General features: G+C 34.4%; 1 protein-coding gene across 6 annotated transcripts in view; it reads left to right on the top strand.

The window, feature by feature from the left end:
* Positions 1 to 17,433, top strand: part of VPS54 (VPS54 subunit of GARP complex) — a 135,713-nt gene that overhangs the window by 107,632 nt on the left and 10,648 nt on the right. For all 6 annotated transcript variants that reach the window (XM_027131811.1, XM_027131810.1, XM_027131813.1 and 3 more), the window contains 8 exons: positions 4,459 to 4,588; positions 5,195 to 5,376; positions 5,974 to 6,086; positions 8,816 to 8,879; positions 11,356 to 11,461; positions 12,366 to 12,453; positions 13,037 to 13,158; positions 13,270 to 13,350. In XM_027131811.1, coding sequence (XP_026987612.1) covers positions 4,459 to 4,588; positions 5,195 to 5,376; positions 5,974 to 6,086; positions 8,816 to 8,879; positions 11,356 to 11,461; positions 12,366 to 12,453; positions 13,037 to 13,158; positions 13,270 to 13,350 — 886 coding nt within the window. The remainder of the gene's footprint in view (positions 1 to 4,458; positions 4,589 to 5,194; positions 5,377 to 5,973; positions 6,087 to 8,815; positions 8,880 to 11,355; positions 11,462 to 12,365; positions 12,454 to 13,036; positions 13,159 to 13,269; positions 13,351 to 17,433) is intronic.

The raw sequence follows: 17,433 nt of genomic DNA, 5'->3' as shown, positions 1-17,433 counted from the left end.
AAGGAGAGGACAAAGGCTGGTACTCTCCTTACTTTTTTGTTTTGTTTTAACCTTTTAATTGGAATGTGATGCACATATAGGGAAATGGACCAGTTATAAGTGTTCAGTTCAATTTATTGTAACAAAATGAACACCCTGGTGTAATCACCAAGGTTAAGAGATAGAACATTACCAGCTCTCTAGAAGCCCCCCCCTGCCACTATGCTTTCACTTTTTCCCCCAAAAAAACATTAAAACTATTGGTTTTTGCAGGTTTTAAACTTTATATAAATGGAACCATAAATGGAATCATGTTCTTTAGTCTTTAATTTCTTTCATTCCACGTTATATTTGTGATATTTTTCTAAGTAGTTGCATGCAGCAGTAGTTTATTTGTGCATAAATATTCCACTTCTGACTACACCACAATGTATTTATCATTCTGTTGTTGATGAAATTTGGATTATTTTCAGTTTGATTGTTGTGAACATTCTTGTAGATGTCTTCAGTGTACATGACGTAAGTATTTCTGTTGAATATATACCTAGGAATGAATAAGTATTGTGAATAGCCAATTTAACTACTGCCAAACAATTTCCCAAAGGGTTGTACTCCTTTACAATCCTATCAGCTGTGTGGAAGCATTCCTATCACTCCACATCTTCATTCGCTCTTGGTATTGTCAGTCTTTTACATTTTAGACATTTTGGTGGATATGTCACAGGTATAGTAGTTTAAATTTTTATTTCCCTGATGATTGGTAAGAGGGCACTTTTCATATATTTATTGGCTGTTTAGATATCCTCTTCTGTGAAGGCCCTATTCAAATCCTTTGCCCACTTCTCTATTGGTTTGCCTTTTATTTCTTATTGATTTATGGGAGTTCTTTATGTAGTCCCAACACAGCCCTTTGTCAGTTGTCCATACTGCAGATATCTTCTCCCACTCTGTGGGTTGACTTTTCACTCTCTTATTGGGGTCTTTGGTGAATAAAAGTTCTTAATTTTAATATCTTATGATTCAATCTTTTCCTTTTATGGTTTGTGCTTTTTTTGTGTGTCCTATTTAAGAAATCTTTCCCTAACCTAAGACTTTGATGATATTCTCTTATGTTTTTTTCTGGAAGCTTTGTTGCTGTCCCTTTCACATTTAGATCCACAATCCATCTGGAATTGATTTTTGTGTATAGTGTGAGGTTGTTGTCTTTTTCCTCATGTGGATATCTTTTTAACTTCACACCATTTATTGAAAAGACTGTCTTACCCGTTGCTCTATAGTGCCACTCTTGTCTTAAATTAAATATTCATATATGTATGAGTCTGTTTCTAGATTCTGTTTTGTTCACTTGTCTGCTTTGCACCGGTACCATTAAGTAAAATTGTATTAGTTATGATCGCTTTTTTTTTTTTTTTTTTTTTTGGCGGTATGCGGGCCTCTCACTGTTGCGGCCTCTCCCGTTGCGGAGCACAGGCTCCGGACGCGCAGGCTCAGCGGCCATGGCTTACGGGCCCAGCTGCTCCGTGGCATGTGGGATCCTCCCTGACCGGGGCACGAACCCGCGTCCCCTGCATCGGCAGGCGGACTCTCAACCACTGCGCCACCACGGAAACCCTATGATCGCTTTTTAATTAGTCTTAATATCTGGTCATTTCTCCTACCTTTTATTCTTCTTCCAGTATGCCCTATTTATGTTGCAAATCCATATACATTTTAGATTTGTTAGTTCCCTGTTGCTTTCACATAAATTTGTTCATGTTTTATCCTTTCTTTCTTTTTAAGAGCACAGTTCAGAATTTGCAGTCCCACATCCTAGTGGCTAGAATATTATCACATGTCTATATCTAGCTGTAAGAGAGGCTTGAGAAATAGTCTATAGCTTGTTGGCTATTTGATAGCTAAAACTATTATGGCAGAAGTGAGAAACGATATTAAAAGATAGCTAGAAATCTGCTGTACTATTTGAGATTCCTTTAAATCAAATGCAGCCTCATAGTTTTTATCCCTCCCCTCCCACCTCCATTGTGGCTTACTATACAGTCTGGAGCTTCTCTGGCTTTCCACAATGGCATGCTCCCATAGCATGATACCAGAGGTTCTGTAGGTGGTTTCTTCTGTGTTTCATAGGCACATAAATGTCTGGGAACTACCCACCCCCAAGGGGCAATGGATTGATTGAGTATATTTATACACGTGACCCTAACTAGTTCTTTCTTGTATCAAGTGTTTTTGCAGTATGTAATTGTGTCATAGATGCAGTACATGCAGAAATGATGTCTGATTTTTTATCTATGTTAGTGGTAGATTTTCCATATTTTCTTACATTATCAAAATAATCTACAACTTTGTAAGTTTATTCCAATGCAGACATGGGCACAAAAGAGTAAATAATTTCCCATGCAGGAAATGGGAAAGGAAAAATAATGGAAAGGATTAGAAAGTTTTGTAGGTTTTTAAAATTTTTTATTTTAAATTAAATTGTGGTTAAAATAAAAACATAAAAAGTTTACCTTCTTAGCCATTTCTAAGTGCACAGTCCAGTAGTGGTAAATATATTCACACTGTTGTACAACCAATCTCCAGATCTTTTTCTTCTTGCAAATGTGAAATCCTATGCACATTAAGCAACAACTCCCCATTTCCTTCCCTACCAATCCCCTGGCAACCACTCTTCTACTTTCTGTCTCCATGAGTTCAACTACTCTAGGTACTTCATATAAGTGGAATCATACAGTATTTGTCCTTTTGTTTAGCATATTGTGTTTAAGGTTCATCTATGTTGTAGTATGTGTCAGAATTTCCTTCTTTTTATAGGCTTAGTAATATTCCATTGTATGTATATACCACATTTTATCTATCTGTCAGTGGACTCTTGGATTGCTTCCATCTCTTGGCTGTTATGAATAGTGCTACTGTGAACATGGGTGTGCAAATATATCTCTTTGAGATCCTGCTTTCAGTTCTTGTGTGTACATAGCCAGAAGTAGAATTACTGGATCATGTTTGTGAGGTTTTGTTTTTTGCTTTTCCCTAGTAACGTGAAAGAGATCCATTAGACTTAAATTTTTAAAAATCTTTTTAAAAAGCAAAATTACAAACAAATAAATGATTTTTTTAGAAAACCAAACGTCCCAGGTTTTTGGATTGTCACCCTACTTTCTTAAAGACTTAAGTTGGTTTTTTTTTTTTGCTATTTCCTGTTTATATCTTTGTGAATTGGTGGCGTATTGGTAAGAGTTCCAAATTCTTAATCATTCCCTTACTTAGGGGCAAATTTTAGAAATCCTTCAGAAAATCGAATTTACAATTGAAATAAAATTTTAACTTTGAAATTTAAGCAAACAGTTTTATGGGAGCTGGAATTGAAATAGCACTTGGACTGTTTATATAGAAGGAAATGTTGCAGTAGAAGAAGCTTATCAGATTAGAAATAGAATTAGACTAATTCTGGGTTCTAGTCCCACCCTCTTAACCTTGTGACCTTGAGTAGATCACTTAAACTTTCAAGATTCAGTATCCTCATCTGTAAAGTAGAAATTTATCTATCTTCTTCAGAGTGTGAGAACCAAGCAAGGTACTGTATCTGAGAGTATTTTAAAAATATTTATCCATCCATTATTTTAAAGCACTGGTAAGTAAATTTAATGATATAACTTTAAAGGATAGCAGGTAATAACTTTCTTTAATACCTTAACCCAGTGAGAGTGGTGGTTTGCCTCAAATTAATATACATCAGATCCTCTTTGAAATATCTTTGAAAGTTATTTTAATTCAACTGAAACGGAGAAAAATTATGCTAAGGTACTTCACTTGGTTCATGATAACACTAAACTGACTTGTTGGCACAGAATCAGTGGTCTTTATACATGCCCTGGGGAAAAATGTATAAAAAACAGGAAGTCTTACATTTCTTCCTCAAAACTGGAATAGATGCATTACATATTGTAAATACTCCTATTTAATTGTAAGTTTCTTGAGAACAGTATTCCCTCCAGTGCATAGTAGTTAAGCACAGTAAATACTCAGGAAATATTAGTTTAGTTGATCTGACTATTAATAGTCATTCATAATTATAAGTAAAAAGAGGGCCTGTTTGTTCCTTCTTTCCATTCCTTTCCTCTTGCTTCCACCATGTCATCCTAAGCACCTGTGCACAACCTGCCACAGCTACGCCCTTGTACCTAATGAGAATTTCTTTTGCTGTAGTTTTTGCAGAATTTCCAGTCAGAGTCTGAACTAAGTATTAAAAATACTACAGCAGAGAGAGAAAATTATTCTTATATAATATTAGGGTAAAATATATTTGTGTTATCTGAGCTTGTTTATGTGATGCTCTACCACAAAAATAAAAGTATATGATACATCACAGAATTTTCCCTCAAATGTAAATTTTACAGCTTTTTGTTTTTTATTGGTATGTCATCTATGGTGAACAGTGTGTTCACAACTTTCCTTGACTTAATCTCTTTCTATCATTTTCAGGGTCAATGAAGACATGAAATTAACTGACTTAGAGCTGGGAAAGCTGGCAAATAATGTCCAGGAGTTATTATATAGTGCCTCAGATATATGCCATGATCGAGCTGTCAAATTTCTCATGTCAAGAGCAAAGGTTAGTTGTTTTAATAAAATTTAGATATTTTATACATAGTAACATTATTTTAAAGATCTGAAATATATCCTTGCTTGTGTCCCTATTCCACATAATGCATATTTTGAACACTTAATAAGGTACTGGTGTGGTCTATTAAGGAGATGTTGAAATGCAAAATAATCCAAATAAAAGAAATAGAAAAAATTAAGCATGCTTTTCAAATAAATGATTAAAAGACTTATTTTGAAATATAATACCTTAATAATTAATTTGAAATTAATATGCTGTTTTTATACACATATATGTGTATACCTAGCCAAATAATTTATTAAGAAAATTAGTTGTACTCCAATAGTATGAAAATTGTATAGTATGATCTGAATTTATTTGAGCTACTGTATTACAAAGGGATCAGAATAAAATTTAGACATCTTAAACTTTTTATGCTTGATTTCTGGGACTAAAGTATTGGGAAATTTCATTTAAAATTGTTTTAAAATAATTTTTAGGAATTAATACAACTATTATAAAAACAATTAATATTTGTTTAAGTTGGTTTTATAGCTCATCCATATTTGGTGTTATACTAACGCTCATGATTTTTGTGTTATCTTTAAAATTTAGGATGGTTTTCTTGAGAAGCTAAATTCCACAGAATTCATAACACTTTCCAGATTAATGGAAACATTCATTTTAGAAACTGAACAGATCTGTGGAAGAAAAAGCATGTCATTACTTGGAGCACTTCAGAGCCAAGCTAATAAATTTGTAAACAGGTTTCATGAAGAGAGAAAAACCAAGCTCAGGTATTATTACCATGTCCATTCTGTTCTTCATTTTTTTCCCCTTTTCTTTACAAAACACAATTATATTTAAAAGAGGAAACTTCATTAATTGGCCAGTTAAAACCCCTGACAGATTTTTTTCTTTTTAATTAAAGACAGATTGTGGAATTAAAATCACATTTCTTAGCTTTTGAAAGTGTAGTTAGAATGTTTAGTTCCATTAAAGTACTTACCAGGAAGATCCTAATAGACTGACTTTTCCTTTCCCACTCAAAGTGAAGTTAATTATGTTTTACCACTCTTCCTGACTAGGCTAAGAGACATAAAAAGAGAAACATTTTCTGAAACTATTCATACTGTTTATGAATGATTTCAGTTTATTAAGGTGTTCAGCACTTTTTAAAGTCTTACGTACTAACAGGTAATGGCCATTATTATTTAAAAACTCAGTGCCTTGTATTGCATGGGCTCTACTTGAATTTAACTAAGATACATGTAGTCTTAAATATATAACAAAAGTCTTATGTACTCACTCAGCTCTTCCTTTTCTTTTCACCCAAGGAGATGGTGTTGAAATATTATTAAAGTTTATCTTCCTTTCTTTTTACTTTTGAATAGCCTCCTCTTAGACAATGAACGCTGGAAGCAAGCTGATGTTCCCGCAGAATTTCAGGATCTTGTTGATTCTATAGCAGATGGAAAGATTGCTTTACCTGAAAAAAAATCAGGGGGTATGTGTACTCTTTCACACACTCTCTTTCAATTTTATATTGTTTGTTCATTTTTTAGGAGTGCTTAATATTTCTTTAATTGATAGTGCCTCTTGGGAAGCTTAGAACTAACACTCCCAGCTTAGTAAGTAGTTGATTGGAAAAGTATGTGGTAATTTTTAATAATAATTTCAGATATTTATTGAGTATTAACCATATCCAGACACTGGACCAAGTGCTTTACATGCATTACTCCAGTTTACCCTGACAACAACCTATAATAAAGATACTATTGTTACCTTGTTTAATAGTGAGGAGGCATGAGGCTTCCAGGGGTTAAGGAATTTGGTACAAATAAAGATCTGGGATTTGAAACCAACTTTATATAATTTCATAGTTATGTTCTTAACCACTGCACTGTATTGTTTAGAGACATGTATTCTTTTATTGGACACTAGTATGCTTCTACTATGTGTCAAATGTTGAGACATAGGTAAGAGGTATAATTTTACTTTAAAAGGTCTAAGTCTGATGAAAAATGTATTTATTATCAATCACAAGTAATGTAGTAGTGATATGATAGAGAAAACCAAAATATAAAGAACTGTAGAATAAGAAAACTATGAAGGAGACTACAAAGGAAGGGCAGAGAGGTAGGACAATCCAGAAAAACACAGAAGTTAAAAAATTAGAGTTTCAAGAAGATTTTCATTTGTATCAAATGTCAATTGGGTCTCTTATGAAAGACATGCAGTGGCTAGAGATATTTTTGTATATCAGTTAAAGTGGAGTTGTCATGGGTTAATAATATAAACTTGGGCTTCCCTGGTGGCGCAGTGGTTGAGAGTCCACCTGCCAATGCAGAGGACATGTGTTCGTGCCCCGGTCCGGGAAGATCCCACATGCTGTGGAGCGGCTGGGCCCGTGAGCCATGGCCGCTGAGCCTGCGTGTCCAGAGCCTGTGCTCCGCAACAGGAGAGGCCACAACAGTGAGAGGCCCGCGTACTGCCAAAAATAAATAAATAAAATAATAATAATAATATAAACTTATGTACAACTCATCCTGTAATGCCAGATTTGAAATTATGAAGTTTTGAATAATTTTTAAAGTGTTTTTTGTTGTTGTTGTTTTTAATAAATTTTTATTTATTTATTTATTTATTTATGGCTGTGTTGGGTCTTCGTTGCTGAGCACAGGCTTTCTCTAGTTGCAGCAAGTGGGGGCTACTCTTCATTGTGGTGTGCAGGCATCTCATTGTGGTAGCTTCTCTTGTTGCAGAGCACTAGCTCTAGGCACGTGGGCTTCAGTAGTTGTGGCTCGTGGGCTCTAGAGAGCAGGCTCAGTAGCTGTGGTGCACAGGCTTAGTTGCTCCACGGCATGTGGGATCTTCCTGGACTAGTGCTCCAACCAGTGTCCCCTGCAATGGCAGGTGGATTCTTAACCAATGTACCATCAGGGTAGTCCATATACCCTGCTTTTGTCTTTTGTTTTCCTCTGAGAAAGAAGAAAGGATATGCTATTAGAAATCCATTAACATTTTACTAGTTCATGCAGAGTTAAGGATCCTTGGTTATTATTCATGCATCCATCATCTATTTATTGAGTTACTAGCTACTTAGCTACGCATTGGGGAGATGAAGTTTCATGGATAGCAGTTAATATTAATTTGGTGCTTACCTGATACTAGACAGTTTTTTCTAAGCACTTTACATTGTTATCTCATTTACAGATCCATGAGCTAGACACTGTTAGTATTCCCATTTAAAAAAATATGGAAACTGAGGCACAAAGAGGTTAAGCAACATGCCTAAGGTTACCTGGCTAGGAAGTGGTAGAGCTGGGATCCAACTGCAGGCAGACTGACTTTAGGGCCCTTCCTCTTAACTACTGTGCTAAGCCATTTCTCTGCAGTATTGAGAATTGGTTAAGACACAACCCCTGTCCTCAAAAAACTCAATCTGACATACAGAGTGAATTGTGATTAGAAATTATATCACACTGAATTTCTTTCCTTGAAAGAGATGAGGAAGTAGATATTTAATGTCTTAGAACAAAAGGATTTGAAGCTTAGGGAAGCATGATGACTTACTTGCGCATGGTAATCTGTTTAATTTGGCTGATTCAGGGCAGTAATCCAGTCCACTGTTCTTTTTACCTCAATATGCTGAATTTTGTTTTTTAATGATAAGAAATACCACATGCTGAAAATAAAGTAACTTTTGGATTAAAATCTTGAAAAGTAATACATAATCTCTCCATTGAATTTAGGAATTAAATTGTACTCTAAGGGTTATAATAAAGAAAAGATAACCAGTTGAAATGCTAGTTCTGCCTTTCCCAACTAATAACATTCTTTTTCCTTTACTTCTTATCGATCATCTGCCATGTGCCAGACCTAGAGGATAGCCAGTTAATAAGCATTATCTCTTTCAGTAACAACACTGAAAGGTAGATATTGTTGTCCATGTCTAATGGATACAGATATTGAGATTCAAAAGAAGTAATTGGCCTAGTCTTGCATCCAGTAATTGGCAGTACTGGAATTCAAATCCAGATTTCTCTGATTCCAAATGCAGTATACTTTATTTACTTTGTGCTGAATTGTTTCCCAAGAAGTAGATTTATTTGCAGAAATGAGATAGTTTCAGGCCCTGAATAGGAACTTTTTCAGTTTTTTCCAGTTTAAATTTTTTATCCAATATTTTGTTTCATCTTTTACCCATGTCTCTTTATTCGCTTTACTCTCTAGCTACAGAAGAAAGGAAACCAGCTGAAGTTCTCATTGTCGAGGGACAACAGTATGCTGTTGTTGGGTGAGTGACACGTTTTTCTTCATTAGTTGAATCAAGTATTTAAAACATAGGTCTTTTAGCTACCCCTTGATGTGAATTGGAAATTTTGGATTAACAATTGTAAATCTTACAAAGAATTTTAAAGAAATTTTATGGATTCCTTTTTATTTTTCTATATTTTGTAGTATTCTGTATCCATTAGGACTACACTGGCTTAACAAAAAAAGGGGTTGGTTGATTTTTCTCATGTAACAAGAACCTAGAGGTACATAATCCAAGGGTGCTGTAGTGGCTCCATGATGTTATAAGTGTCTCAAGCTCTTTCATTTTTTCCTGCAACTTTTTTAGTGTGTAGTATACAGCATAGTAGTTGAAGTTGTGAGTCAGACTGCTTAGGTTTGAGTCCCAGCAGCTCTGTTACTTTGTGGCCTTAGGCAAGTTACTCTGTGCGCCTCAGTTTCCTTATTTATAAAACAAAATGTGAACAATAGTACTATACTTAGAATTATTGTGAAATTAAACAGGTAATTCATGTAAAGAATCTAGCACAGTTCTAGTACCTAACAAGAAGTTGATAGTTGTTGGTAGTTATTTCTATTATCATCATTTATCATTAGGTCTTTTACCAAAAACAGTATTTCAAATTCAAGTTAACTAAGAAAAATATAAATTCCAGTGTTGTTTGTCTAGTACTATATGCCTTCTATTAAATAGGTAGTTAAGATAATATCTTCACATACTTTAATTTTAATAACACTTCATAGTTTAAATATTTTCATATATATGATCTCATTTGATCTCTACAACCATGTTGTACAATAGACATTTCAGGGATTATTGTTCCCTTTCTACAGTTAAGAGAATTGGAGCTTAGAAGTTTAAGTAGTTAATATAAAATTACCCAAATGGAGCCAGAATTAGAATAAAAATCTAGCTCCCAATATCTATACCAGAATTCTTTTTCACTTCTTTGTTTCTTGTCACTAAGTAAGTCTTTTCTGAAACAGCCATCCCTTCCAGGAAGAATGAATGATCCTCTCTTTGTAACTCTCTGTGCCTCTCTCATGGCACTTTCTGGTTAGTCTCTGAATTCCTCAAAGATGGGGATCATATCTTACCACTTTAATTTTTCTTAGCACCTAATAAGCACTCAAATAGTGTGTATAGAATTTATGCTTTTTCTCAACCTGTATATTATCCAAAACTCTGAAGTGCACCCATTGCAAGGTAAAGCTTCCATTCCTTTCTTCTCTGGAGTTCTTTTCCATTTCTGGTGGGACAGAGCTTTTTTCAACCTCCCTATAATCTTAGTCCTTCAATCTAATCATGATTTCTTTCCTTAATTACCCGTTGCAGTTGACCCTCTATATCCATGGGTTCCACATCCAACCAACCAGGGTGCAGAACCCGTGGATATAGAGGGAAGACTTTACTACGCCATTTTATATAAAGGACTTGAGCATGCATGGTTTTTGGTATCCACGTGATGTCCTGGAACCAATCCCCTGTGGATACTGAGGAAGGACTGTGTCTTATTACTCTTCCCTTGCTTGATGGAAATGGTCCCCTCTAGCTATCTGGCTTTCTTGCTCTTTAGGCAAAGAGGCTTCTGCCAAAAAACGGAACTTCCTGGCTAAAGATGGAGTATTATATCTTCAGAGAGAAAATTACAAAAGATAAGCAATGGACTCCTGCCCAGTAAAGCAGACTCTAGAACTATGCATGGAGAGTAATATATGGTCTGACAATTAAGCTGTTATAAAGGCTAGATACTCTTCTTCTTGAATCACTGCTCTGTTCAGACTTTCATAAAACATTAGTTTACATGGATCACTCATTTCTGAGGATCTCATTGAATTTAGATGTGCTGTAATGAATGGCTCTTTCTCCCTTAGTTTCAACCTTATTTAACCTCCCAGTAGTGCCTCTTTTCAGCTTATGACATGTCCTGATAATGAGCTGATAACTTTCTCATCTTTGGAGAAGCTTTTGAGATTTACCAATAAACTTCTTAGAAGGTATATTGTTCTTAGAAGCCACAGTTTATCTTTCATCTCACTAAGAAAATCTAGACTAGGTTCCCTTCATTAATTCAACATTTATGAGGACCTACTACATAATCAGAAACACTGGTTAAGCTTTTTTCAGTGTTTCTAAATTGGCCAAGGAATGGGATACCTGCCTTATGGAAGAGACTTATCTTAGTATGACTGTCACACAGAGAGTGATGTGCTCACAACACAAAATTTAAGGAGGTACCCTTTCTCAGTGTCATGCAAGTGATTACCTTGCAATTGCACAACCCTGAAATTGAGTTCCTCCTTAATTTTACACTCTAGGATTTTCTGTTGCCTTACCCTAAGTCCCTACTCTGTTGCACTTATAGGTAAAATACATAATTTAACAGTTACCAAGATCAATATTGATTTTTATATGCCAAATCAGTTTGATTTTTCTTGTTTTGAGTGTCTACTGGGTCATCTTTCTTTTTTTGTAGAACCGTATTGCTGTTGATAAGAATTATCCTTGAATATTGCCAGTGTGTGGATAATATCCCATCTGTTACTACTGACATGCTCACTCGTCTATCAGATTTATTGAAGGTGTGTATGATTTCACTCCTATGGAAAAAATAGTTGGAAGAAGTAATTCATTAGGGCGTGAGTAATCTTCCAACTCTAAGACATTTCGAGGTTAAGCTATCTTTAAGACATTAATTTTGTGACATTTGATTGTGGTTGAACACAACATGTTATTTGAAGGAGGCCACCTGCTTCCTTCTCACTCCACATTTAGTGATTCCTCATTACACCCATAGAGTTGTTAATGATATCGGAGACAGGAGATGATTTGTTCGTTAGGTGCTGAACATGACTGAGGCCACTTAGGTCAAAAAACCTGGACTGGTTTCAAATGTGCATGGAAGGAATTCACTGAACTTTACAAAATTCATCTCACTAAGGTTAGAGATTTTTCTTAAATCATTATTTCAGAACCATTGATGTAAAATGAAACTGTGGTGATAGTGTTATTCAGCCATTTCATATTAACAGATATTTTAAACTGCTAGCCTAGAGAAAAGGCTTTATTTTTTTCAAATACCTAATCTATCAATTAATTCTGTCCCAAAATTAAGTTGTCATATTTTAGTCCAGAAAGATTTTGTTACCCTTTCGAAAGTAGGACTATCCAATTAGAATGACCGAAACAACTAGTTTTGTGAATGCCAATTAAAGATTAATTTCTGAACAACTGATTTTTAGAATTTTTCAACTTTTTCCCTACCAGACTGTAAATATTATCATTTGGGAACACCCTTTGCCTTTTTTTTTTTTTTTTTTTTTTTTTTTGTCATTACATAAACAGATCCTAATTGCTCCTAGTAGAAAAACTCATTTGGTCCTTCAATGAGAGGAAAGAGGAATGTATTTTTAGAATTAACACATTGCCAGCATATAAAGAATAGTTTTTAATAAATTGTTGGGTTTTTTTTTCTTCCTTTGTTAGTACTTCAATTCAAGAAGTTGCCAGTTAGTTCTTGGAGCTGGTGCACTGCAAGTTGTTGGACTAAAAACAATAACTACAAAAAATTTGGGTATGGATTTTTGCATTTAATTCACATGCTGAGGCATTACAGTGATGTCACTATACTTATGTTTCATTATACCTGATGTTTTTATGCCTCTAACTAAAGCCTCTAAAAGTAGCAATGTCACTTTCTTATGTATTGCCATAACTGAAAAGTAACTTCTGGAGAAATGTTATGAGGAATTTTCACTCCAATAAATATAAGTTACTAGAAAGTTGCACTACTGTAAAAAAAAATGTTAAAATGTAATATGTATGAAGTACGTATGTATATATGGGGTGAAAGGTATCTGAATGTCAGAAGAGAATCCGTTGTCCCATTAGCTTCCTCATGCCAGTACTACTCACAACTTGAGTCCATTGGAAAAGCAGCATAATTCATTACATCATTCAGTACCAACTGATTTTCTTAAACAAAAAATATGAAATATGTTGCTTTCTGTTACTGTGTTCTTCATTTATGTAATAAACTGGGGTCTGTATAAAATTAATTGATACCTTTTACATAATTTGATAGGTAATTAAATACCTTAAATATCAGCTAATACCTTTTTTTTTCTCCACGATATGTCTACCTCCCGGATCTTCAGCTCTTTCTTCACGCTGTTTGCAGTTAATCGTGCACTACATTCCTGTGATCAGGGCTCATTTTGAAGCTCGACTGCAGCCTAAGCAGTATAGTATGCTTAGGCATTTTGATCATATCACTAAGGTACCTTTCCATGTATTTTCTACTGGAGTTTCATAAATTTAACTCCATAATTGTTAAGTATTTTAGATGTGTCCCAGGGACTTTAAAATATAACGTTATTTCTCATTACAGGACTACCATGACCACATAGCTGAAATATCAGCTAAGCTTGTAGCGATAATGGATAGCTTATTTGACAAGCTGTTATCTAAGGTAATAATTTACGGAAATTATTAGGCTTTGCTTGAAAGCGTTGTGACTTTTCACAGTTGTCTAACAAATCAAAATTGTTCCGGGTTTAGGGAAAAACTCAAATGTTCAGATCACCCAAATAGGTGATATTCATTTCCTAAGGAACTTGGGGGTAGGGGTGGGGGAAGATGATTTCAAGGATGATAGAAACCCTATATAGAAGTAATTTTATATTAGCTGCATTGAAAATTATGTATCTTCAAAGCGTATTTTAGTCTGAAAGCCTTCCAGAGACAGAATTGAGAAAATAAACATTAAATTATTTGTAGTAAAGTGTTATTTTATTTTCCAGGCCAAGAAGGCAGAGCCTGAGGTGCTCTCTTATTTCCGTCATAGATATTCAATTTCAGTACTTGTTTCTTATTTGCTTCCCATTCCACATAGGTCATTAAAAGGAGAACTGTTTTCCAAAAAATTCTTAATTGCACTGGGAGGGTATCTTCAGAAAAATGTCACTTAATTAGCCCTAGTCACTTTTGCCCTATCCCTCACTCTTTCCTTTCCCTAAATTATTCAGTACATGTCTTAGAGAGAAAGCAGAAATCTCATACCTTGAAAGTTTGAAGGTTTATTTAGTTTATACTTTTGCCCCAGAGTATTTTTAGAGTAATCTTATAAAGCAAGACCCTTTGATATGCTTTTCCTTCTACTTGGATCCTTCAGATTCTGAGATGGCAAGAGCAGCAGGCACATAAAAATTATAAAAAGGCAAGATAAAGTGGTGCCCATTCACACCCAAATCTTTGAAGTTGACAGTGAGAAGGAGTGATTGGAAAATAAGATTGCATTTGTTTAATGTTAAGTTCTCAAACATTTTGATCATAGGACCCCCTTTACATTCTTAAGAATAATTGAGGACCCCAAAGAGCTTTTTTTATGCAAATATACTTATCAGTAAGTACCATATTAGAAATTAAAACTAAAAAAAAATTTAAAACACAAGAATTCATAAACACACATTTGATTAGCCTTCAGAATGACATCACAGGTCATCTAAAAATCCCCACCATTCAATCATGAGAGACCGCAAGTGAATAATACTAATCTTATTATTATTATGAAAATGGTTTTTACCTCACATATTCCCTGAAAGAGCCTCTGACTCCCAGGTGTTCCCACACCACACTTTGAGAACCTCTGACGTAGTTAGTTTATAGTATAGATGTTTTATGCTTTTCTTTTAAGAAGCTTAAGGAATTTATAGTTATGTGCAAACATACCTATGTTATGTTATGCCTTCTAAGTTTCTAGTTTTGGATGGAGAAAAATTATTGGTTAGAAATTCTCTTTTTTCTTCATGGTTGCCAAGTACAAGCTAAATGCAAAAGCAGTTCTACTCCACCAGTTTCCTTTTTGATACATGACATTCTTCTGTGTACCAAAAGTCAATGAATAATGCACTGTGACCCTCAAGAAGTTTATCATCTAACAAGGCAGAGGACTTAACACCTAATAATGTAGAGTAAGGTAAATGTTAAATAGTGAAACTAGAAATAAGCTGGGGAATAGAATGAAGCAAAACCAAAAAAGTGCTGGTACTCTTAAAACCTTGACTTTTTTCTATCATGTTGGTCATCCAAAGTCTATGAACAAGAATTGGGACTATGGCTAGACTTTTTCCTGTGACAATTCATTGCATTCTTTTTTCTCTTTTTCTTTCTTTTTGGTAAAGAAAAATAAAGAAAATTATTTAATGAGCTTCCCATATATTTATCACCTATATTTAACAGTCATTAACATTTTTCTTTTTTTGCTAAAATATTTTATAGTTAATTTGAGGCACTGTAATATTTCATCCCTAAATACTTGGGTGTATATTTCTAAAAACTAGGGAGGGATACTTTTTTATATAATCACACTACTATATCACACCTAACAAAATTACATATTGCATTTGGTTATTATGTCTCTTAACTCTTTTATAAATTTCAAACACCTCCCTCCCCATTTTTTATGTCATTTTTTTAATGTCAAGAGTGTGCCTAGACATTTGCAACTTAGCGTTTTCTCTGCTACCTTCCTCACTGATGACTTTTCCTGTTACCCTGACATGTTACATTTTCCCTGTATTATCAAGTCTCTCTTTACCACTCCCTGCCCTACTTGCTTCCATGGGTTGCCCAGGAGTTTGGCCCTGTTTTTAATTCACACCAAAATAGCAGACAGTGTTTGATTTGGGTTAGTCTCTCAATTTTTAGCTTTTCATTTTCTTATCAGGAATTTTAATTTGGGGAAAGAAGAATAACACAGTAATAAAATATATGCTGATTATAAGAAGCTAATAAACAAGGGTACCTTTCCTTGGGTAGAGTGAAACATTAACATCTAATTGTACTACTGGCTAGACTAATGTCCAGCCACCATTCATTCATTCATTGAGTTAAATCGTGTTAGGTTAACAGTGATACACAAGGGTGAAGAAGCCTTTGATCTTGTCCTCATATAGTAAAATATCTAGTAGGATAATTATATCAATAACTATAACAGGAGGTAGATTAAAGTATCATAAGTAGGGAATCGGTTCAGTGCTATTGGAGCTTTTAATGTTTTGAAAGAGATGGTTGTTAGCTGGGGAGGGAGATCTGGGAAAGCTTTATGGATGAGGGATGCATATAAGTTTTGATTTTAAAGATAGATACAATTAGAGCAAATGAAGTTGAGGCGAAGAGATACTCTGAGTTAACAGCATGAACAGACATGTTGGTAGGAATCCTAAGAAGGAAGTTTAGTGTTGGGTTTTGGAGTCAGGTAGACCTAAATTCAAATTCCATTGTTTGTCACACATTAGTCACTGAAGAACCTTGGGCAAATTATTAATCTCCTTAAGCCTCGGTTCCTATCTCTAAATGAGGATAATAATAAAGCCTCATAAACTTGTAGTGAAGATTTATGAGATAATATATGTGGAGCACTTTTCTTTTATCATGTATCTGACTATAGCCAGTTCCAATAAATGTTGACTGCTAATGCTTTTGCTGTTGTTATTAATAATAACAAAGGTAAGTAATTCCATTTAGCTAATGTATTAGGGTGGGTAAACCCAGGAGTGGGAGATATGTTGGAAAGATAGTGGAAAGCTTTGACTATCAGTGGAAAGCTAAGCAATTTAAGGCAAGTTTATGGAGGTATAATTTACATTCAGTAAAATTCATCCTTTCTAAGTATATAATTTGATGGATATTGACATGTATATGTAGTAGAACTACCACAATCAAGATATAGAACAATTCCATCACTGTTGGCATTTTTGCAGTTAATCCTTTTCCCGACATCCCCAAACCATGACAACCACTGATCTGATTTTCTTCCATATAGTTTTGCCTTTTCCAGAATATCCTATAAATGGAATTATACAGAATGTAACCTTTTGTCCTAGGTTCCTTTCATTTAGCCCAACGCTTTTGAAATTCATGGATGTTATAGCAGGTGTTAATGGCTTGTTCATTGTTATTATAGAGTGATATCGATTGTATGGATGTACTACTATTTGTTTATCCATTCATCAATTGATAGATGTTTGGGTTTTCTTCAGTTTCTGGCTGTTATGAATAATGCCACTATATACATTCATGGGCACATCTTTGTGTGGACATGTGTTTTCATTTCTTTTGTGTAAATACCTTGGAATATATTGATGGTGGCATGGAAATGTAAGACTGCCAAATTATTTTCCAAAGTGACTATACAATTTTATATTCTACTTGTGATGTACAAGAGCTCTAGGTACTCTTTATCTTCACCAGCACTTTCTATTGTCTCTCTGTTTTTTAATGTTAGTCTTCTAGTAGGTCTGTATTGAGTGATATCTCATTGTGGTTTTAATTTATATAATGACGAACATGTTGAGTATCTTTTCATGTGTTAGTTTGCCATCCATACTTTTTCTCTGGAAAAATGTTCAAATTTTTTTTGCTCATTTTAAAAATTGGGTTATCTTCTTATTGAGTTTTAAGAGTTCTTTAAGAAAAGAGTTCTTTATATATCCTAGATACAAGTCCTTTATCAAGTAAGTATTTTCTCCCAGTCTATGGCTTACCTTTTCAT

The sequence above is a fragment of the Aethalodelphis obliquidens genome, unplaced genomic scaffold (assembly GCF_003676395.1).
Source record: "Aethalodelphis obliquidens isolate GAN/ISIS:26980383/991018 unplaced genomic scaffold, ASM367639v1 scaffold40, whole genome shotgun sequence".
Classification (NCBI taxonomy): domain Eukaryota; kingdom Metazoa; phylum Chordata; class Mammalia; order Artiodactyla; family Delphinidae; genus Aethalodelphis; species Aethalodelphis obliquidens.
The sequence above is the reverse complement of the archived record's forward strand: the minus strand, read 5'-3'. Positions and strand labels throughout refer to the sequence as shown.